Here is a 24,459-nt window from a genome sequence, read left to right on the forward strand (position 1 = left end):
AGCTACTTGGTGACACACTATAATATCCCTACAAACACCAGATTTATTTGGTTGGTTACCATCAGGAATAAGTACATGGGTTAGATCACTATTGCAAGGAGTAGTAATACTCTTAGTCTGCATCCTGATAGCATTAGGCATAATAAAACTTATCTTCTATTGTCTTACACACTTAAAAGGCAAAAGGAAGGCCTGGGCTAAAATGTTGATGTACATTGACTCTGCTCATTTCTGCACTGCAACTGATGAAAACATCACTCTTACTTAAGATCCTGGTGAAGACCCAGATGGTATCCAGTGGAAAACCGGCACCATGAGTTTCAAGAGCCTGCCATCACCACCATCTAGGAGCCTAAGTCCAGGGTTTGATCATTGACATGTTATCTCCAATCTCTGAACAAAAGGAGGCAGTGGTTTAGGAGTTAAAATTGGAACCATTATTATTGTCCAGCTGAAGCCACAAGTACTCACAAAGACACATCAACTGGGCTCTGAGGTATAAAAACAATAGCTAGGACAATCTTGGAAAACATATTTTAGGAAACCTTTCACATAAACAAATACTACTTAGCCCCCCCCCACAAAAACCAAACCCACTGCCATCTAGTCGATTCTGACTCATAGTGACCCTATAGGAAAGACTAGAACTGCCCCATAGAGTTTCCAAGGACCACCTGGCGAATTCTAACTGCCGACCTCTTGGTTAGCAGCCAAAGCACTTATCCGCTGTGCCACGAGGGTTTCCAGATAGATAGAGCACAAAAGATCCACATATTTTCCACTCTCATCTTTTTCTATTAACCCAAACCCATTTTTTCTATTAGCATTTAGTAAATAGTAAGATTTGTTGGACTAAGGAGGACGCTCCTGTCATTACTGAAATTTGTACCAATGATTATTAAGAAACACAATCAAAATGCAAGAAGCTGACTTTTGAAATCAGCATTTTTGATAAAGGGAAGGTTAATAAGGGCCAGTTTCCCAGATGAAATGGTTGGGCCAGCTGAGGAGGTGTGAGCGATGGGCCTGGACCTGTGCAGGGAGGGCAGTGTGAGGACTTTAACGTCTGCAGTGACCCCGTGCCTGGGTGTTCCCTGGCCCATATGTGGAGGACGGGGTGCAGCAGAGTGCTGGAAGGGACACAAAGCACAGGTCTGAACTGGAAAGATGGAAACTCACTGCAGGGAACCTTTGCTCAGAGCAGTGGGCTTCCAGGTCAGCAGGAAACGGTGTGAGTGTGACATAGGCGGGGCCCACGCAGGGTCTGTATGGGATGGAACCTAATCTTTCTCCTGCCCCCCGACCCTGCAGGTCGCCCCCACCCCCGACTTTAAGGGTTTGTAGGTCCTTAATCCCAACAGAACTTGATTCTCATCCATAGGAATCTTTGGTGTGCTGTGGATCAGAGATGATGCCTGCCTATTTAAGTTAATGTCTCAAACAATTTAGGGTCAAAGTCTAGTGTTGTATGGGCCACGTACATTGGAAGCTTAGACATTTTCCTCATAAAAAGGGGAAAAAAAGGTTAAATCAAAGGCCTTTGTGAGGGCAGGTGGCGAGTGAGGTGGGTGTGACTCAGACGTCAGGCCCGATAACAGGTGGTGGGATCCTAGCCAGTCCTTAGAAAAGCTGCATCACTATGGAACTAGTCCTATTTTCAGGAAAAACTACAGTCCTAAGTAAGCACAGCAGTTGTAGGATGCCGTTTTCATGAGGGTCACTCACCCGGATGAGGAGGGGGCCCCCAGTGTGAGCCCTGTCTTTCCTGGCAGTAACCACCCCTAACTCCTCAAGCTCCCACGTGTCTGTCAGTTTGTCATACTATGGGGGCTTGTGTGTTGCTGTGATGCTGGAAGCTACGTCACCAGTATTCAGGTACCAGCAGGGTCACCCATGGTGGACGGGTTTCAGCTGAGCTTCCAGACTAAGACTAGGAAGAAGTATCCGGCAGTCTACTTTATGAAAAGAATTAGCCGGTGAAAACCTTATGAATAGCAGCAGAACACTGTCTGATATAGCGTCACAAGATGAGCCCCCAGGTTGGAAGGTACTCAAAATACAACTGGGGAAGAGCTGCCTCCTCAAAGTGGAGTCAATCTTAATGACGTGGATGAAGTCAAGCTTTTGGGACCTTCATCTGCTGATCTGGCATGACTCAAAATAAGAAAAAACAGCTGCAAACATCTGTTAATAATTGGAATGTGGAATGTACAAAGTATGAATCCAGGGAAATTGGAAGTGGTCAAAAATTAAATGGAACACACCAAACATTGATATCCTAGGCATTAGTGAGTTGAAATGGACAGGTACTGGCCATTTTGAATCAGACAATCATATGGTTTACTATGCCAGAAATGAAAACTTGAAGAGGAATGGTGTTGCATTCATTGTCAAAAAGAACATTTCAAGGTCTATCCTGAAGTACAATGCTGTCAGTGATAGGATAATACCCACAGGCCTAGGAGGAAGACCAGTTATTACAACTATTATTCAAATTTATGCACTAACCACTAAGGCCAACGATGAAGAAACTCAAGATTTTTACCAACTTCTGCAGTATAAAATTGATCTAAAATGTAATCAGGATGCATTGATAATAACTGGTGATTGGAAAGCGAAAGTTAGAAACAAAGAAGGACTGGTAGTTGGAAAATATGGCTTTGGTGACAGAAATGATGTCAGAGATCGCATGATAGAATTCTGCAAGACTAGTGACTTCTTCATTGAAAATACTTTTTTTCAACAACATCAACGGCGACCGTACACGTGGATCTCATCAGATGGAATACACAGGAATCAAACTGACGACATCTGTGGAAAGAGACGATGGAAAAGCTCAATATCATCAGTCAGAACAAGGCCAGGGGAGCCAAAGTACGACCCTGAATATATCCCACCTGAATTTAGAGATCATCTCAAGAATAGATTTGACTCATTGAACACTAATGACTGAAGCTCAAACGAGCTGTGGAACGACATCAAGGACATCATATATGAAGAAAGCAAGAGGTCACTGAAAAGACAGGAAAGAAAGAAAAGACCAAAATGGATGTCAGAAGAGACTCTGAAACTTGCTCTTGAATGCCAAGTAGCTAAAGCGAAAGGGAAGAAATGATGAAGTAAAAGAACTGAACAGAAGATTTCAAAGGGTGGCTCAAGAAGACAAAGTATTATAATAACATGTGCAAAGAACTGGAGATGGAAAACCAAAAGGGAAGAAGACATTCTGCATTTATCCAGCTGAAAGAACTGAAGAAAAAAAAATTCAAGCCTCAAGTTGCAATACCGAAGGACTCTGTGGGGATAATATTAAACGACTCAGAAAGCATCAAAATAAGATGGAAAGAATACAGAGTCACTGTACCAAAAAGAATTGGTCGATGCTCAACCATCTGAGAAGGTACCATATGAGCAAGAAACAATGGTACTGAAGGAAGAAGTCCAAGCTGTACTGAAGGCACTGGTGAAAAACAAGGCTCCAGGAATTGAGGGAATACCAACTGAGATGTTTCAACAAACAGATGCAGCACTGAAGTACTCACTCGTCTATGCCAAGAAATTTGGAAGATAGCTACCTGGCCAACCGACTAGAAGAGATCTGTATTTATGCCTATTCCCAAGAAAGGTGATCCTACTGAATGAGAAATTATTGAACAATATCATTAATATCACATGCAAGTAAAATTTTGCTGAAGATCATTCAAAAGTGGCTGCAGCAGTGTATCAACAGGAACTGCCAGAAATTCAAGCCAGATTCAGAAGAGGACCAGGAACCAGGGGTATCATTGCTGATGTCAGATGAATCTTGGCTGAAAGCAGAGAACACCGGAAAGATGTTTACCTGTGTTTTACTGGCTATGCAAAGGTATTCGACTGTGTGGATCATACGAAATTATGGATAACATTGCGAAGAATGGGAATTCCAGAACATTTAGTTGTGCTCATGAGGAACCTGTACATAGATCAAGGGGCAGTCGTTTGAACAGAACAAGAGGATACTGCATGGTTTAAAGTCAAGAAAGGTGTAAGTGAGGTTTGTATCCTTTCACCATACCTACTCAATCTGTATGCTGAACAAATAATTCAAGAAGCTGGACTATATGAAGAACGGGGCATCAGATTTGGAGAAAGACTCGTTAACAACCTGCATTATGCAGATGACACAACCTTGCATTCTGATAGTGAAGAGGACTTGAAGCACTTACTGATGAGATCAAAGACCACAGCCTTCAGTATGGATTACACCTCAACATAGAGAAAACAAAAATCCTCACCATGGGACCAAGAAGCCACATCATGATAAAAAGGGAAACTGGTGGCATAGCTTCCAGCATCATGGCAACATGCAAGCCACCACAGGACAATAAAGTGACAAACAGGTGGTTACTCACAGAGACTAAAACAAAAAAATCACGACCCATTGCCGTCGAGTCAATTCAGACTCACAGTGACCCTACAGGACAAAGGAGAACTGTCCCATAAGGTTTCCAAGGCTGTAAATCTTCATGGAAGCAGACTGCCACATCATTTTCCCACAGAGCACCCGGTGGGTTTGAACCACTGACCTTCTGGCTAACAGCAGAGCACTTTACCACTGCACCACCAGGGCTTCTCTCAGAGACTAGGCTCCATGAAATACCTGCCCATAGACAGAAGGGCTTTGAAGTGCTAGGGACTGTATCACTGATATTAAAAGTAAACATCAGAACCATATGTTTAAAACCTAAACTTCTTGAACTACATGCAAAAAAGAAAAATACAGATTTTAAGAGGTTTGGCTCTTCACCACTTGATAAGCACAGCCTAACAAGGTACTACTGGACATGTTATCAGGAGGGACCAGTCCTGGGGGAGGACATCATGCTTAGTAGAGGATTGGCGAAAGAGAGGAGGACCTTCGACAAGACAGACTGACACAGTGGCTCCAGCTATGGACTCAAACACAACAATGATTGTGAGGATGGTGCAGGGCAGGGCAGTGTTTCGTCATACACAGATTTGCTATTAGTCAAAATGGACTCAACGGCACCTAACAACAACAAGGTACCATCAGGTGATGTGTCAGGAGATTTACACATGATGATCGGCCAAAGACTCATGCCATTTTGAGGCAGAAGTAAAACGCCCACCAGCCCTCCTGAGCTCCAGCGCACACGTGCACATCCATTCCCCAAACTCTGCCTTGGCCTCCTCTGTTCATACACGTGTTAGAACCCCAGAGCCTCCTGTTCCCTGAGGAAGTGACGAGACTGCACACATGTGGATGCAGAGGGCAGGCTGCTTGCTCACTGGAGCAGAGCCTAGAGAAGAGTGTTCACAGATGAAATGGGTCCTGTTTCATTGCTGGGCGGGGGGTGGGGCGGTGAGTTCCAAAGGGTCAGAGTCAAAAGGCCCAGAAATTCAGACAGTGGAATGCCTCTTCTCCCCACAACCTGCTCTGCTCCTGGATGGTGACAATCAACTACGCTGGGCCCTACCTCAAGTCTCTCCCCATCACAGGGCACCAGGGGCTGCTCCTACACCACACAGATGCACACACATTCAGGCTGTAACAATTTTATTTTTATGAGGCTGATTTCAGGGTTGATGCAAAAGTCCAAGATGAGCCTGGGACACTATCAGAAAATAATTAAAAAAAAAAATGTACAGGAACCTACTTAAGGCAGCTTCTAATAACCAAATCTGTGACAATTTAAGAAAATAAAAAATACTAATATTCATTAGCCTATACTGATATAAACAATTTAACAAGTAAAGAAGGTGGGGGAGAAAGCAAAGCTATTTCTCACAGTAGAATTCCAATTAATAAGTCTAGAATGAATGCTTGGAAGAGAAAAATCACCATTTGGTAAACACCACAGTAATAATGGTTGCAGGTAATAATTATCAGTGAATCTAAAATTAGTGACAAAAGATGAAAAACAGAAATTTGTATAGTCTCAAAGTACCTCCCTACGAGAAATTTACTAATTACAAATGGCAAAATACTTTACAGTGGGGACAGCTAGAATAGAAGACTTTATACATGAAAACAAAACAAAACCTCAATCCAAATACAAGATCAGTGCATTTTATTGCATGCAAATTAACATCAATTAAAAACATTAAAAAACACAATACCACATATGCTCAAGCTACTCACTGCAGCCTTATTTCTAATACCCAAAGAAGGTAAAATTCAATATGGACTGAGGAAGTAAATATCTGTCCAGCTGTTCATGGAACTGGATAAATGAACACTAATAAAGACAAAAATAGTTACCATGAAAACAGTTATTTTATCCAAAGAAACAAAGTAGCTCTAATGGCGCTTTGTATGAGTTTCTGTTGTTCTCTTAGTCACTGAGAAACTTTGTTCTCTAATCAGAGACTTTCAGAAATTTGCTGTTTGAAATCACAGCACTATGAATGAACTAATTCTTAAGGCCTCCCTCCACTGTGAGTTCTCATATGTCTAGTGAGGTGTGAAGAACGACGAAAGGCTTTGCCACATACCTTACATTCATAAGGCCTCTCTCCACTGTGAGTACTCATATGGCTAGTTAAGTATGAGGAGCATCTAAAGGCTTTGCCACATTTCCTACATTCATAAGGCCTCTCTCCACTGTGAGTGCTCATATGTGTAGTGAGGTGTGAGGAGCAACTAAAGGCTTTGTCACATTCTTTACATCGATAAGGCCCCTCTCCACTGTGAGTACTCATATGTGTAGTGAGGTGTGAGGAGCAACTAAACAACTTGCCACATTCCTTACATTCATAAGGCCTCTCTCCAGTGTGAATTCTTATATGTTTAGTGAGGTGTGATGGCCAACTGAAGGCTTTCCCACATTCCTTACATTCATAAAGCCTCTCTCCACTGTGAAATCTCGTATGTGTAGTGAGGTCTGAGGAGTGACAAAAGGTTTTCCCACATTCCTTACATTCATAAGGCCTCTCCCCACTATGAATTCTCATATGTTTAGTTAAGTTTGAGGAGCAACTAAATGATTTGCCACATTCCTTACATTCATAAGGCCTCTCTCCACTGTGAGTTCTTATATGTGCAGTGAGGTGTGATGGCCACGTAAAGGCTTTCCCACATTCCTTACATTCATAAGGCCTCTCTCCACCATGAATTCTCGTATGTGCAGTGAGGTCTGAGGAATGACGAAAGGCTTTGCCACATTCCTTACATTCATAAGGCCTCTCCCCATTGTGAATTCTCATATGTTTAGTTAAGTTTGAGGAGGAACTAAAGGATTTGCCACATTCCTTACACTCATAAGGCTTCTCTCCACTGTGAATTCTCATATGTTTAGTGAAGCTTGAAGAGCAACTAAAGGCTTTCCCACATTCCTTACACTCATAAGGCTTCTCTCCACTGTGAGTTCTTGTATGTGTAGTGAGGATTGATGGCCAACTAAAGGCTTTTCCACATTCTTTACATTTATAAGGCCTCTCTCCACCATGAGTACTCATATGTCTAGTGAGGTGTGAGGAATTACGACAGGCTTTTCCACATTCCTTACATTCATAAGGCCTCTCTCTACTGTGAATTCTTGTATGTTTAGTGAGGTGTGACGGCCAACTGAAGGCTTTCCCACATTCCTTACATTCATAAGGCCTCTCTCCACTGTGAATTCTCATATGTGTAGTGAGGTCTGAGAAATGACAAAAGGCTTTGCCACATTCCTTACATTCATAAGGCCTTTCCCCATTGTGAATTCTCATATGTTTAGTTAAGTTTGAGGAGCAACTAAATGATTTGCCACATTCCTTACATTCATAAGGCCTCTCTCCACTGTGAGTTCTTATATGGGCAGTGAGGTGTGATGGCCAAGTAAAGCCTTTCCCACATTCCTTACATTCATAAGGCCTCTCTCCATTGTGAATTCTCATATGTGTAGTGAGGTCTGAGGAATGACGAAAAGCTTTGCCACATTCCTTACATCTATAAGGCCTCTCCCCATTGTGAATTCTCATATGTTTAGTTAAGTTTGAGGAGGAACTAAAGGATTTGCCACATTCCTTACACTCATAAGGCTTCTCTCCACTGTGAATTCTCATATGTTTAGTGAAGCTTGAAGAGCAACTAAAGGCTCTCCCACATTCTTTACATTCATAAGGCTTCTCTCCACTGTGAGTTCTTATATGTGTAGTGAGGATTGATGGCCAACTAAAGGCTTTCCCACATTCTTTACATTCATAAGGCCTCTCTCCATTATGAATTCTCATATGTTTAGTGAAGCTTGAAGAGCAACTCAAGGCTTTGCCACATTCCTTACATTCATAGGGCTTCTCCCCATTGTGAATTCTTATATGTTTAGTTAAGTCTGAGGAGCTACTGAAGAATTTGTCACATTCCTTACATTCATAAGGCCTCTCTCCACTGTGAGTACTCATACATGTAGTGAGGTGTGAGGAATGACAAAAGGCTTTGCCACATTCTTTACATTCATAAGGCCTCTTCCCATTGTGAATTCTCATATGGTTAGTGAAGCTTAAAGAGAAAGTAAAGGCTTTGCCACATTCCTTACATTCATAAGGCCTCTCCCCATTGTGAATTCTCATATGTTTAGTTAAGTCTGAGAAGACACTAAAGGCTTTCCCACATTCCTTACATTCATAAGGCTTCTCTCTACTGTGAGCTCTTACATGTGTAGTGGTATTTGATGGCCAACTGAAAGCTTTCCCACATTCCTTACACTGATAAGGCCTCTCTCCACTATGTGTACTCGTATGTCTAGTGAGGTGTGAGGAATGATGACAGGCTTTGCCACATTCCTTACATTTATAAAGCCTGTCTCCACTGTGAGTTCTCATATGTATGAGGTCTGAAGACTGACAAAAGGCTTTCCCAAATTTCTTACATTCATAGGGCTTCTCTCCAGTAAGAATTCTCACAGGAGTGCTGAGGTAAGAGGGACAACTGCAGGCTTCTCCACATTCCTTAGGCTGAGAGGCATTGCATCCAGAGTGAGATCTGATAGGGTGCTTAAATGATTCATGATCCGTCAAAGATTGTCCACACTCAAGGAATTCAGAAGAATATGCTTCCATGGGAGTTCTATTGAGCACAGAAAGATTTGGAATCTGGCTGAAGGTCTGTCCACACTGATTGTCTTCATTACTTACACAGAGGTTCTCTATCACACGCTGTCTGTTAAAAATAGGCAGCACACTGTTGGATACAAATGTTACCATTTCACCATTACCACATACAGTAATCATGCACTTTTTTGCCCTGAATTGTCTCATGTTTCATAGACTAAATCATCTGGCAGAGATGCTACCGTTATTTTCACTGTATTTCTAAAATATGGGACCTTCTGCAATGTATATAAGTGAAATACGTTTCAAATATCCAATACCTGACTCACACTGATGAAAATGCTATACTGCGAAAGTTGTGTGTACACACAGCATTTGAGCAGGCACCTGGAGCCTTGGTGGCACAGTGGTTAAGAACTTGGCTGCTACCCAAAAGGCTGACAGTTCAAACCCACCAGCTGCTCCTTGGAAACCCTATGGGGCAGTTCTACTCTGTCCTATGGGGTAGCTATGAATTGGAATCAACTCGACAGCAATGGGTTTGGTTTTTGGGTTTATAAGATACCTGGATGGCACAAAGAGTTTGTGCTCGACTAGAACCTAAAGGCTGGTGGTTAAAACCAACCCAGCAGCACTGCCACGAGTTGGAACAGACTCGAGAAAGATGTGGCAGTCTGCTTTCATAAAGATGGAAACCCTATAGGGCAGTTCTACTCTGCCCTGTAGAGTTGCTATGAGTCAGAATTGACTCAACAGCATTTAGTTTATACCCACACACACACAGGATTTTCTTGGCTATAATTATTACAGGAGCAGATTGCCAGGTACTTCTCTCACGGAGCCACTGGGTAGGTTCAAATTACCAATTTTTTGGTTAGCAGTCCAGTGCTTAACTATTTGTGCCACCTGGGCTCCTCATAAATATTTTAATACCATGATACCTTAAGCCTCTCTCCTGAAGCACTGCTGACTCTCGAGTGAATGACACTCACCTCACATGTGTTTTCTGGTTGTTATCCTGATCTTCAATGCCATGCAATTCACAGATTTCTCCTACCATGAAGGACCAGGTGTCATTTTTCATGAATCGTACTATCCTATTTTCACTGGATAGCTTTTCTCCATCATTAATGTTTCGAGAAACTGACCCAAAGATTTAAGTTGAGGTTCACAACATGAAACAAAAAGGAATGAAATTACTCAGAGGGAAAAGTTAGCTGTGAGACAAGAAAGACTTTAACACATTTTGGTGTTTCAGTACATTCGCAATGGTCAAAAAGCAATTTTCTAGGAAGTACTTCCATGACGATAGAGAGTGACGGTGACATAAATGGGGTGTAATCAGATGAACAGAGTAGAGAGGTACTGAACACAGTGCACACGGAACACTAAAAGAGGAAAAGGGGCCAGTCTTCCTCCATGAATACAGATGTGTCAGGGTTGAGGGAAGTCAGAAAAGTAAGCTCAAGTATCTGTGAAGTACAATACTCCTCAACCCCAAAGAGGCTTTTTCTAACTGATTTATTCAAATCTCATTCCCTCCATGCAGGCCTGGTCCTTCAAAGGATTCTTGCCTCCTGGTGCCCTGAAACAGTGGCCCTGGATGAGTGCCACTCTCTTCAGGTCTTCCTCTTGCTACTCTGGGAGAACACATGGGTGCAGCTGACATGGTGCTCATGGAGAAAGGCATACCATGACCTAAGACAGGGCAGCGCAATGAGCACTTAGGTCTTCCTCTAGCTACTCTGGGAGAACACACAGGTGCAGCTGCGTTGGTGCTCATGGAGAAAGGTATATCATGGGGGAAGACAGGGAAGAGCAATTAACACTTCCCTGACACTGAGCCAACACTTTGGTCTTCAGGGTCTCTGGAGATGGGTGGGTATGAATTTACTAGTAGCAAAATCATGTCAAACTTGTAATAAACACAGTAAGGCTGTTTACAAGGTTCCGGACCACAAATATTCTCTTCTGTTAACCAAAGAAACCCCGGAAATCAATGCTCACACTTACAACATTTAAAGGGCCTTAAGACTTTTAACCAAAATTGAAATGAGAAGTCAGTTTAACACACAAAGCTTTGTATTTGTGAGGAAGCCAGGATGTGCATGCTCCAGGGAGCAAATGATTATATTGTCTTATTTAGCAATGTATTCTCATTCCTTGGCCCACGTATTTGTGTAATATCGATGATATGACATATTTGGTCATTAAGAATAAATTTAAAGGAAAATCAAGCCATCCATACCTACTGAGGCCAGGTTTCTGAAGGTTTCCATCATCACATCTTTGTAGAGTTTCCTCTGAGAAAGATCCAGCAGTGCCCACTCTTCCTGGGTAAAGTCCACAGCCACATCCTCACCAGTCACTGAGTCCTAAAATGTCCCACATATTCTGGTTCAGCAAGGTACCATGCACTACAAAGTGTGTGAAATGAAAGGTGAGGCTGACAATTCTGGGGAACTGAGATTTCATGGGGATTTGACACAGGGCTCTGTGTTCTACTAAGACCTAATCTAGGGTTCAGCCATCAGTCTCATCCCTTCACTGTCTGCATTCACTTCCTCACTGACTGCATGCTGTCTCAGGCACTTAACAATACTTCCAACACAATGGACTTATCTCTCCAATTTGACTGGAGTCTGATTCCTCTCTACCTTTATGGTCTACAACAGTCAGAACACACAGCATAAATCAGAGAAAAGCTCTACAATGAAAGCCTTATTCCCACATTCAGATCGTCTCTTAGTTGTGGGGAAAAAAAAAAGTTTGCCTCCTTGCACAGGACCCACCAGGATATTTAAGAAAACATGAAGCATGGGGTGAAAGCAGGATGAGATATTAACAATTGGGAAACACTGCAGGACTGGAGGTTTTTCCTCTGGCCCCTCACCAGCCATGGGAGGGACCAGTGGCCTGACCAAACCAGAAAGCCAAGGCCCTGAGCTTTTCTTAAAGAACTCCAGGTGATCAAGAGCTGACAGGACCACCTACTGAATAGAGAGTATTATTTTGGGGAATTATGAATTTTTACATGTCTGTCATCTACTTTTCAGTAACTCTATAGCTGCGCTGTCATGCACTCTGTCCCTTCATGGAGACAGGCAAGGGTACTGAAAAGGCAAACAGAGCTCAGGTGAGAGACAGGAAACAAGATAATCCAGATATCATCACAATTTTCAAACTTTGAGACCCAAAGCTACTGCAGAGCAATTATTAGTGACTGTTCCCTCAACAGACAGACACCCAGGCACCCACACGAACACACACTAATGTTACAAGATGACACAGAGCCCAATCTCTGAAGAACCAGAACAGCAGACCCTTGTGTTTGCTGACTGTGAACACGAGGTTAAGATTCTCACTTTCTAGTAAGTTCACTGAAGTGCAGGGGATTCAGCTATTAAACTGCTCGTATATCCTAGGAAAGAAAGCCTTACACACCAACCCTCTAGATTCTCCACTCCAAAATTTTCTCACTTTTGTAGCCCTTGGAAGGCACACAAGCATGACTACCTAAACCCTGACCACTGGCATGCTCTGGGCTGTAGGACTGACACTGTGGAACAGCACCAACCCTTTGATTTCCACATTTAGTTAGGAGACATAACACTGCCACCCTGCACTTCTGATGCCAACAGTTCACTGAACAGCCCATCAGCTGAAGAACAGAAAGACTGTGGGGTGAAGGGAGCTGTCAAGGTCATTCCTAATCAATCCTGGTATTATACCGTCACAGCAAACTTTGATCCAGTGCCACAATCAAAACTCTCCACTGCAGTGGGCCAGGTTACATATTTAAAGGCCATCAAAAACCCTAACTTCCAGCCCTACAATACATTAATGATAAGAAATGTTGCATTTATTGAGTAACTCCAATATCTGAAGGGATTTGAAAAATGCTTTCGACACACTGGCTCATTTATTCCTCATGCCTCTCCTAAGCCAATACTGCTTCAAACAGGTCACAGCTGAGGGAAGTTATAATCAATTGATCACATGCTCAGTGTTGACCGAGTGGTACCTTGCTGAGCCAGGGTCAGAATGCAGGTCAATGTGTCTAAGACTAAACTCCTGACAGATACATTTCTGTGCATACACCTACAATGCGCTCGGTATTCTGGCTGTTAATCCTCAGTTACAAGGATGATCTGAGCCCTGCTGGGTAGTAGGGAGAGGAAACAAAGAAAATGTTCCATTCAATTCAGACAACCTGGATCTCCTTCTGGCAAAGCCCATGTCTCAGGCAAGACAGCGTCCCTTCAGGCTCTTACATCTGGCTCTTTCATTTATTAACATTGATTTAGTAATATTGACATGGGCAAAGCAGATACAGTACTGAACAAAACAGAAAAAATCAGGACGCACATAGATCATAACTTTTTTGGGTGCAGGCAGTAAATAAATGAAAGATGTCAAGTCCCCCAGGTGGCACAAACAGTTAAGCGTTTTATAGCTAGTCAAAAGACTAGCAGTTCAAAGCCACCCAGAGGTTCCTCTGAAGACAGGCCAGGCAATCTGCTCTGAGAGGTCACAGCCTTAACCCTATGGAGCAGTTCTACTCTGCACACATAGGGTCTCTACTGGCTGAAACTGACTCCACAGTAACTAACAACAATGACATAACGTCACGTGGTGTAAGTTCTATGAAAAGTGCAGCACACTCAGGGGAGAAGCAGTGACACAAGCACTTATCTTCAGTGAGTTAGTTCAGGGAAAGCAAAATAATCATTTTAGGAAATACTAGCAAGCGAAACCTGGATGTTAAGGGAAAAAAAACCATACTTTCAATTCTAAAAACTTTGAAGAGCTCTGTGATAATTCTGAAAACAAATTTCATATGCTCGTTGACTTCAACAACTCCCAATGTAGAGGCACATGAGTCAAAGACCACCATTGACCTTCACACATGGGAAAGGGAGGATACTCTGGTTATTCACAAAGTGAAAAGGTCATTAGCAACTTACTGTTCTTCATGACTAACCTCTGATATGCCCTAGGCAACATTTTCTTAGCAACATGTTCCAGGCCAGAAGCCTGCACCTTGAGAACCAGCTCCAACTGGCCACCCACGCCAGCCTGGAACCTGACCTGGGAACCTCCCACACCTGCCCCGAGCCTGACCTGGAAACCTCCCATGCCTGCCCGGAGCCTGACCTGGGAACCTCCCAGGCCTGCCCGGAGCCTGACCTGGGAACCTCCCAGGCCTGCCCGGAACCTGACCTGGGAACCACGCAGTCTGCCCGGAACCTGACCTGGGAACTCCCCTACTCCTGAGGGAGCACATCTACCAGCCCACCGTTGCACTCGGAGCCCATTCTGGAGCCAGAGGTCCACCCGACAGCCCACCGTTGTACCTGGAGCCCGTTCCGGACCCAGAGGTCCACCCACCACCCCACCGTTGTACCCGGAGCCCGTTCTGGACCCAGAAGTCCACCCACCAGCCCACCGTTGCACCCGGAGCCCGTTCTGGAGCCAGCGGTACATCCACCAGCCCACCGTTGCACCTGGAGCCCATTCTGGAGCCAGAGGTCCATCCACCAGCCCACCGTTGCACCTGGAGCCCATTCTGGAGCCAGAGGTCCATCCACCAGCCCACCGTTGCACCTGGAGCCCATTCTGGAGCCAGAGGTCCATCCACCACCCCACCGTTGTACCCGGAGCCCGTTCTGGACCCAGAAGTCCACCCACCAGCCCACCGTTGCACCTGGAGCCCATTCTGGAGCCAGAGGTCCATCCACCAGTACACCCGGCTCAAGACAACTCGAGAGCTGGACTCCCAAACTTGGACAGGGGAGGGGAATTCCAAGAATGGGTGGGCTGTGGGGGACTGAGCTGTAAGACCTGGAATCAGTCTCCCCATAAAAGACTCCCAAGTCCCCAAGTTGGTCGCTGGACCCCAAGTTGCTCCTTATCTGTGCAGATAATAAACTTGCTGCTTTCTCCTTCTCTTTCAACTGATGTCCATCTTATTTCAATTGGCTAATAGGACAGGACAAGAACTCGAGAGGTGTTCAATTACACCCCCAAAACTGAGGGGACACATAGGGAGACAGAGAGAATCATTCTAGGGCAGGAGCTCCAGAGCAGAAACCACTGCTAGGATCTGGACCAGAGAAGGAAAGCTGAGGAATTGCTGGAGGCTTGGTGTAGACAAGCTTCGGGGTTAAATATGCCAGGGGGCCATCTTAGGGGGACTTACAGAGTTTTGTGAATTTTATCTCCATGAACCCTACCAGGTCTTCAGTGTGAAGATCAGAGAAAAATGCCCCTGTGCTGCCAGTAGGGGCTGGAGGAAAAGCAGCCTTTTTGAAACTCACCCAGAGCATTCTCTTCTGCTTCACACCCCTGCGCTCAAGCAAAACTTTTACCCCAGCCTAACAAACCTGGAGTAGTGGAATATCCATCCTTAGCCTCCTGCAGGCTTCCTGTCTCACCACAGTGGGGAGGCGAGAAGCAGAGAAGCACTGGTGAAGTCACTGCCCAAGGGCACAGGTTCACTAACTGTCGAGACCTAATTGCTGGAATGCGGAGTACTGACAGCCCTGACAAAGCCAGTAGCAGTATTAATTAGGCTATTCAGGGGTCACAGGGCATTCTTTCAATGAATTCAAATTAGGCTATTGAGGTCACAGGGCAAGCCACTGCCCCCCAAACTGGAGGGACCACAGGCAAACACAGAGAATCAGTCCAGTGCAGAAGCCCAGGAGCAGAGTGCTTATGTGAGGTGCTCTATGGTCTCAACAGCATAATTAACTGAATTCATTGGAAAGAATGATCTAAGACTTGAAAGATGTGAGGGAATCGCCCAAAGAATAGCTGAGAAGAGACTATTCTAGGAGGAGGAAACACCAGCACAGGCCAGAAGGTGGGAGTGTGCCTGGTATGTTTTAGGGAGACCCCAAGCCCCAACATGACCAGAGCAGAAGAGATGCTGGAGAGTAACAGTAGAGGAATTTGGAGAGGGCATCGGAACCAGTGGGCATATCAGGTTCCAGGGATCATGCTGGCTTCTGAAAAGTCACCGGCTTCTAATCTGAGTAAAATGCACTGCAATTTTACGCCTTTGATCAAACAGTTTTTAAAGAATTTAAAGAACCCTGTGTGGGGGCACATGTAAAAGCTAGGAGATAAGTTATAAGGTTATGGCCATTATCAGACAACAAATGATGAAAATTGGCATATACAAAAAATGGACATCAAAGAACATACATATTGAAGACATCGACATTTTTCTAGTAAAAGCATATAAAAAACAAGGGTATCCATTATTCCATTCCTACTCAACATTATCCTAGAGGTTGTAGCTGACACATACCAAAAAGAAAAAGGAAGAAAAAAAGTAAAGAAGAATGTCAAAGATTAACAAAAACCACATCAACCTATGTATTTAGGTTAAATAATTGCATATGTAGAACTCTTAAAGATGGTACAGATGATTTTAGTACTGAGAATATTCAGATAACAAAATAAATATGAAGGTGAACTTTATTTTAAATATTTCATTTATATATACTAGCACCAATGATGAAGTAAAAGAACTGAACAGAAGATTTCAAAGGGCCTCTTGAGAAGACAAAGTAAAGCATTATAATAACATGTGCAAAGAGTTGGAGATGGAAAACCAAAAGGGAAGAACACGCTCGGCATTTCTCTAGCTGAAAGAACTGAAGAAAAAATTCAGGCCTCGAGTTGCAATAGTGAAGGATTCCATGGGGAAAATACTGAAAAACACAGGAAGCATCAAAAGAAGACGGAAGGAATACACAGAGTCATTATACCAAAAAGAATTAGTTGATATTCAACCATTTCAAGAGGTGGCATATGATCAGGAACTGATGGTACTGAAGGAAGAAGTCCAAGCTGCTCTGAAGGCACTGGCGAAAAACAAGGCTCCGGGAATTGACGGAATATCAATTGAGATGTTTCAATAAACAGATGCAGTGCTGGAGGTGCTCACTCTACTATGCCAAGAAATACGGAAGACAGCTTCCTGGCCAACTGACTGGAAGAGATCCATATTTATGCCTATTCTCAAGAAACGTGATCCAACCGAATGTGGAAATTATAGAACAATATCATGAATATCATATGCAAGCAAAATTTTGCTGAAGATCATTCAAAAATGGCTGCAGCAGTATATCGACAGGGAACTGCCAGAAATTCAGGCTGGTTTCAGAAGAGGACGTGGAACCAGAGATATCATTGCTGATGTCAGATGGATCCTGGCTGAGCGCAGAGAATACCAGAAGGATGTTTACCTGTGTTTTATGGACTATGCAAAGGCATTTGACTGTGTGGATCATAACAAACTATGGATAACACTGTGAAGAATGGGAATTCCAGAACACTTAATTGTGCTCATGAGGAACCTTTACATAGATCAAGAGGCAATTGTTCCGAAAGAACAAGGGGATACTGATAGGTTTAAAGTCAGGAAAGGTGTGCGTCAGGGTTGTATTCTTTCACCATACCTATTTAATCTGTATGCTGAACAAATAATCCGAGAAGCTGGACTATATGAAGAAGAACGGGGCATCAGGATTGGAGGAAGACTCATTGACAACCTGTGTTATGCAGATGACACAACCTTGCTTGCTGAAAGTGAAGAGGACTTGAAGCACTTACCAATGAAGATCAAAGACCACAGCCTTTAGTATGGATTAGACCTCAACATAAAGAAAATAAAAATCCTCACAACTAGACTAATGAGCAACATCATGATAAAATGGAGAAAAGATTGAAGTTGTCAAGGATTTCATTTTTCTTGGATCCACAATCAACAGCCATGGAAGCAGCAGTCAAGAAATTAAAAGACGCATTGCATTTGGCAAATCTGCTGCAAAGGACCTCTTTAAAGTGTTGAAAAGCAAAGATGTCACCCTGAAGACTAAGGTGCGCCTGACCCAAGCCAGGGTATTTTCAATCGCATCATATGCATGTGAAAGCTGTACAATGAATAAGGAAGACCGAAGAAGAGTTGACGCCTTTGAATTGGGGGGTTGGCGAAGAATATTGAATATACCATGGACTGCCAAAAGAATGAACAAATGTGTCTTGGAAGAAGTACAACCAGAATGCTCCTTAGCAGCAGGAAGGCAAGACTGCATTTTACATACTTTGGACACGCTGTCAGGAGGGATCAGTCCCTGAAGAAGGACATCATGCTTGGCAGAGTACAGGGTCAGCGGAAAAGAGGAAGACCCTCAACGAGGTGGATTGACACAGTGGCTGCAACAATGAGCTCAAGCATAACAACGATTGTAAGGATGGCGCAGGACCGGGCAGTGTTTCGTTCTGTTGTGCACGGGGTCGCTATGAGTCGGAGCCGACTCGACGGCACCTAACAACAAGAACATACTAGCACCTAGCAGTTGAAAAATTAATTTTAAAAAGATACCACATTTTTAGTAAGGATAAAAATCATCAAAAAGAAGTGCTATTAATAAGAGAGTCTAATGAGAAAATTATATAGCATTATTAAATGACATCCAAACAGACTGAAATAAACGAAGTTTGTCATACTGTGGTGGTAGAGTGTTACTGTGATTCTGGAAGCTTTACCACCAGTATTTCAAATACCAGCAGAGTCACCCTTGGTGGACAGGTTTCAATGGAGCTTATTGACTAAGACTAGGACCTGGCAGTCTACTTCTGAAAAAATTAGCCAGTGAAAACCCTATGAATAGTATCGGAACACTATCTGATAGAGCACCAGAAGACGAGCCCATCAGGTTGGAAGGCACTCAAAAGATGACTAGGGAAAAACTGCTTCCTCAAAGTAGAGTCGACCCTCAATGACGTGATGGAGTCAAGCTTTCAGGACCTCAATTTGCTCATGTGGCATGACTGAAAATGAGAAGAAACAGCCGCAAACACCCATCAATAACATGACAAGGAATGTATGAAGTATGAAACTAGGAAAATTGGAAGTTGTCAAAAATGAAATGGACCACGTAAGCATCAATATCCTAGACATCAGTGAGCTGAAATGCACTGGTACTGGCCATTTTGAATCAGACAATCATGTGGTGTACTATGCTGGAAAAGACATATTGAAGGCGAATGGTATTGCATTCATCATCAAAAAGAACATTTCAAGATCTATCCAAGTACAACACCGTCAGTGATAGGACAATATCCATATGCCTACAGGAAACACCAGTTAATATGACTATTATTTAGGCCAAAGATGAAGACATTGAAGATTTTTACCAACTTCTGTAGTCTGAAACTGATCAAATATGCAATCAAAACACATTGAAAATCATTGATGATTGGAATGCGAAAGTTGGAAGCCAAGAAAAAGGAATGGTAGTTGATAAATATGGCCTTAGTGATAAAGACGACGCTGGAGATTGCCTGACAGAATTTTGCAAGTCCACTGACTTCTCCATTGCAAATACGTTTTTTCAGCAACATAAACGGCGACTATACACATGGACCTCACCAGATGGAATACACAGGAATCAAATCGACTACATCTGTGGAAAGAGACGATGGAAAAGCTCAGTATTATCTGTCAGAACAAGGCCAGGGGCCGACTGTAGAACAGGCCGTCAACTGCTCATATGCAAGTTCAAGTTGAAACTGAGGAAAATTACAGCAAGTCCACAAGAGCCAAATTACAACCTTGAGTATACTTCACCTGAACTTAGAGACCATCTAAATAATAGATTTGACGCATCGAACACTAATGACCAAAGAACAGACGAGTTGTTCAATGACATTGAGGACATCATATATGAGGGCAAAAGGTCAATTAAAAAGACAGGAAAGGAAGAAAAGACCAAAATGGATGTCAGAAGAGACTCTGAAACTTCCTCTTGAGTGTCGAATAGCTAAAGCAAAAGGAAGAAATGATGAAATAATAGAGGTGAACAGAAGATTTCAAAGGGCACCTTGAAAAGACAAAGTAAAGTATTATAATGACATGTGCAAAGACCTGGAGATAGAAAACCAAAAGGGATGCTGAAAGAACTGAAGAAAAAATTTAAGCCTTGAGTTGCAATATTTAAGAATTTTACAGGGAAAATATTAAATGATACAAGAGGCATCAAAAGAAGATGGAAGGAATACACAGAGTCACTGTACCAAAAAGAATTCGGTGACGTTCAACCATTTCAGGAGGTAGCACATGATCAGGAACTCATGGTACTGACAGAAGAGGGCCAAGCTGCACTGAAGGCACTGGCGGAAGATAAGGCTCCAGGAATTTATGGAACATCAACTGATATATTTCAACAAATAGATGCAGCACTGGAGGTGCACATTTGTCTATGCCAAGAAATTTAGAAGATAGCTACCTGGCCAACCGACTGGGAGATATCCACAAGTGCATCGATTCCAAAGAAAAGTCATCCAAAAGAATGTGGAAATTATCGAACAGTATCATTAATATTACACAAGTAAAATTTTGCTGAAGATCATTCATAAGCGGTTGCAGCACTATATCCGCGGGGAACTGCCAGAAATTGAAGCTGGATTCAGAAGAGGATGTGGAACAAGGGATACCATTGCTGATGTCAGATGGATCATGGCTGAAACCAGAGAATACCAGAAGGATGTTTACCTGTGTTTTCTTGACTATGCAAACGTATTTGAATGCGTGGATCATTAACAAATTATGCATTACACTGAGGATAATGAAAATCCAGAACACTTAATTGTGCTCATGAGAACATAGACCAAGCAGAGGCAGTCACTGGAACAGAACAAGGGGATACTGGATGGTTTAAGATCAAGAAAGGTGTGTATTCTTTCACCATACTTATTCAATTTGTACGCTGAGCAAATAATCGGAGAAGCTGGACAATATGAAGAAGAACGCAGCATCAGGACTAGAGGAAGACCCACTAACAACCTTTGATATGCAGCTGACACACCCCTGCTTGATGGAAGTGAAGATGACTTGAAGCACTTACTGAAGAAGATCACACTACAGCTTTCAGTATGGATTACACCTCAACATAAAGAAAACCTAAAGTAAGCTCTACAATGGGTAAGTAGATTCTGGCCCACTCATACAGTGGTAGCATGCATACATAGCAACATGAGTAGGCTAGAGCTACAGACATCAACATGTGACACTCAAAAGCATTCTGAGGAAAACAAGTCATGGAAGAAACCAAACACAATTATAATTAAATTTACAGAAAGCTCAAAAGAGGCAAAATGAAAAAATATAGAGATTATGGATTAAGGACTCAGTGTCATATATATGGATACTTCTTAGGTGTAACCAAACACTCCATGGGATTTGTTCCTGGGTTTGAAGAATCAAGACCAAAGTGTTGTGGGACATCTGGTCAGCTGGCATAATATGTATATATAGTTCACACCCCCACACATCTGTCTGTCCGTCATACTGTGAGGGCTTGCGTGCTGCTGTGACGCTGGAAGCCATGCCAAAAGAACTAAGAAGTTTGTCTTTAAAGGAATACAGTTAGAATGCTCCGTAGAAGCAAGGACGGCAGGACTTCGTCACACGTACTTTGGACATGTGATGAGGTGGGACCAGTCCCCGGAAAAGGGCATCATGGTTGGTGAAGCATAGGGTCAGCGAAAGACGAAGACCGTCAACGAGATGGACCGACACAGTGGCTGCAACAATGGGCTCGTGCATAATTACGACTGCGAGGATGGCTCAGGACCCAATGGTGTTTCATTCTGCTGTACACAAGGTTGCCATGAGTCAGAACCCACTCGAGGGCACCTAACAACAACAACAACAACAACATATAGTTCATAAAGTTTATGTTCTATATCCTAGTTTGGTGACTAGTGTATGGGGTCTTAAAAGCTTGAGGGTGGCCATCTAAGATACAACCATTTGTTTCTATTCATCTGGAGCAAAAGAGAAAGAAGGAAACCAAAGACTCAAAGAAGAACCTAGTCTACAGGACTAAGGGTCTACATGAAGCACGACCTCACCTACCATAGAACAGGAAGAACCAGGTAAGACAGTGCCTGGCTACCACTCCGGCCATTCTGATCCGAGCTATAATAGATGGACCCTGATGGAATGGGAGAAAAATGTGGAATAGAATGTTAAATTCCTAAAAAACAAAACCAAAAAGCAAACAGACTTACTGGACTGGTTGAGACTGGAGAACTTCCCAAGACTGTTGCCCTGAAATAGTCTTTAAACTTTGACCCAAAACTAGCCCCTGAGGTCATCTTTTAGCTAAAACAACAGACCGGCTCACAAAATAAGGAACATCGCCTCACTGTGCTCCATTAAAAAAATCAACTATATGAGACCAAAGAGTCAACAACTACTTTTTAAAAAAGAGATAAGAATGTAAGGGTGTAGGGAAACCAGATTAATAGAAAGGGAACAACCAGAACAGAAATATTAGGAATGTTCATGAATAACAAAGAATGTGTCCAATGTCACTGAGCAATTTGTGTAGAAATTGTTGAATAGGAACCTAAACTGCTATGTAAACCTTCACTAAAAAAAAAAATTTTTTTTTTTGGTGTCAAAGCTATAATAAAATAGTATTAACTGAAATTATGTTGTTGTCGTTATGGGCCACTGAATGGATTCCAACTCATAGCGAGACCGTGTACAACAGAACTTAACAATGCAGGTCCTGTGCCATCCTCACAATGGTTACTATGTTTAGCCCAATGTTGCAGCCATTGCGTCAATCCATCTCATCGAGGGTTGTGTTCTTTTTCACTGACCCTCTACTTAACCAAGTATGATGTCCTTGTCCAGGGACTGGTCCCTCCTGACAACATGTCCAAAGGACATGAGTCAAAGTCTCATCATCCTTGCTTCCAAGGAGCACCCTGGCTGTATTTCTTCCAAGAAACTTGGTCATTCTTCCTGCAATATTCTTCGCCAACACCATAATTCAAAGGCATCAATTCTTCAGTCTTCTTTATTCATTTTCTGGCTTTTGAATGCATAAGAGGCAATTGAAAACATCTTGGCTTCAGTCAGTTGCACCTTAGTCCTCAAAGTAACATCTTTGCTTCTTTTTTTTTTTTTTTTAACATTTTAAAGATGTCTTTTGCAGCAGATTTGCCCAATGCAATACGTTGTTTGATTTCCTGACTGCTGTTTCCATGGGCGTTGATTGTGGATCACTGACAACGTCAATCTTTTCTCCCTGTATCATGATGTTGCTTATGGGTCCAATTGTGGAGGATTTTGTTTTCTTTATGCTGAGGTGTAACCCATAACGAAGGCCGTAGTCACTGATCTTCATCCGTAAGTGCTTCAAGTCCTCTTCACTTTCAGCAAGCAAGGTTGTGACATCTGTGTATCACAGGTTGTTAATGAGTCTTCCACCAATCCTGATGCTGAGTTCTTTTTCATACAGTCCAGCTTCTGGGATTATTTTCTCAGCATACAGTTTGAATAAGTATGGTGAAAGGATACAACCCTGACACACACCTTTCTTGATTTTAGACCATTTTTTTTAGTATCCCCTTGCTCTGACTGAACTACTGCTTCTTGGTCTACGTACAGATTCCTCATGAGCACAGTTAAGTGTTCTGGAATTCTCATTCTTCACAATGCTATCCATTATCTTTTATTATTCGAACAGTCAAATGCCTCTGCATAGTCAATAAAACACAGGTAAACATCTTCCTGGTATTCTCTGCTTTTGGCCAAGATTCATCCAACAACAGCAATGATACCCATTGTTCCATGTATTCTTCTGAATAAGTCTTGAATTTTCTGGTATTTCCCTGTCGATGTACTGCTGCAACCGCTCTTGAATAAAAACTGGGTAATAATAGATTTCTCATATGCAGATAGCAGTAATCTCCAGGCAGAAAGTAGATGAGATCAAGGTGGGACATACTGGGAGGCCATAAAAATTGACAAGGTCTATTATCAAGGATTTAAATTCCTGTTATTTAAACTATACATAGTTTCTTCACTCCTTGTTTATACGTTGTTATGTTTTAGGTGCCATTGAGTCAGTTACAACTCATAGCGACCCTGTGTACAAAAAATGAAATACTGCTGGGTCCTGCACCATCCTCACAATCGTCGTTATGCTTGAGCCCACCGTTGCAGCCACTGTGTCAGTCCATCTCCTTGAGGGTCTTCCTTTCTGTCAACCCTCTACCAAGCATGATGTCTGTATTCAGACACTAGTCCCTCCTGAATATTTTCTTTTATCGTGATGTTGTTTATTGGTTCAGTTGTGAGGATTTTTGTTTTATGTTGAGGTGTAATCTATACCGAAGGCTGCAGTCTTTGATCTTCATCAGTAAGTGTTTCAAGTCCTCATCGCTTTCAGCAAGAAAGTTTGAATCATCGGCATATTGCAAGTTGATAATGAGACTTTCACCAATTCTGATGCCCTGTTCTCCATACAGTCCAGCTTCTTGGATTATTTGCTCAGCATACAGATTGAATAAGTATGGTGAAAGCATACAACCCTGACACACTAACACAGA

General features: G+C 42.7%; 1 protein-coding gene across 6 annotated transcripts in view; it reads right to left on the minus strand.

Moving 5' to 3' along the window:
• Nucleotides 1–6,054: 6,054 nt before the first annotated feature.
• Nucleotides 6,055–24,459, minus strand: part of LOC104845418 (zinc finger protein 420-like) — a 66,838-nt gene continuing 48,433 nt past the window's right edge. For 2 of the 6 annotated variants that reach the window (XM_064293111.1, XM_010588882.3), the window contains exons 3-5: nucleotides 11,279–11,405; nucleotides 10,023–10,173; nucleotides 6,055–9,160 (exon numbers count right to left, since the gene is read on the minus strand). In XM_064293111.1, the coding sequence (XP_064149181.1) occupies nucleotides 6,421–9,160; nucleotides 10,023–10,173; nucleotides 11,279–11,405 (3,018 nt within the window). In that variant the 3' untranslated portion in view covers nucleotides 6,055–6,420. Of the gene's footprint in view, nucleotides 9,161–10,022; nucleotides 10,174–11,278; nucleotides 11,448–21,967; nucleotides 22,047–24,459 lie in introns of all 6 variants that reach the window. The other 4 variants (XM_064293112.1, XM_064293115.1, XM_064293113.1 and 1 more) reach the window with 4 other exon arrangements.

Source organism: Loxodonta africana, chromosome 10, assembly GCF_030014295.1.
Source record: "Loxodonta africana isolate mLoxAfr1 chromosome 10, mLoxAfr1.hap2, whole genome shotgun sequence".
NCBI classification, from domain to species: Eukaryota; Metazoa; Chordata; class Mammalia; order Proboscidea; family Elephantidae; genus Loxodonta; species Loxodonta africana.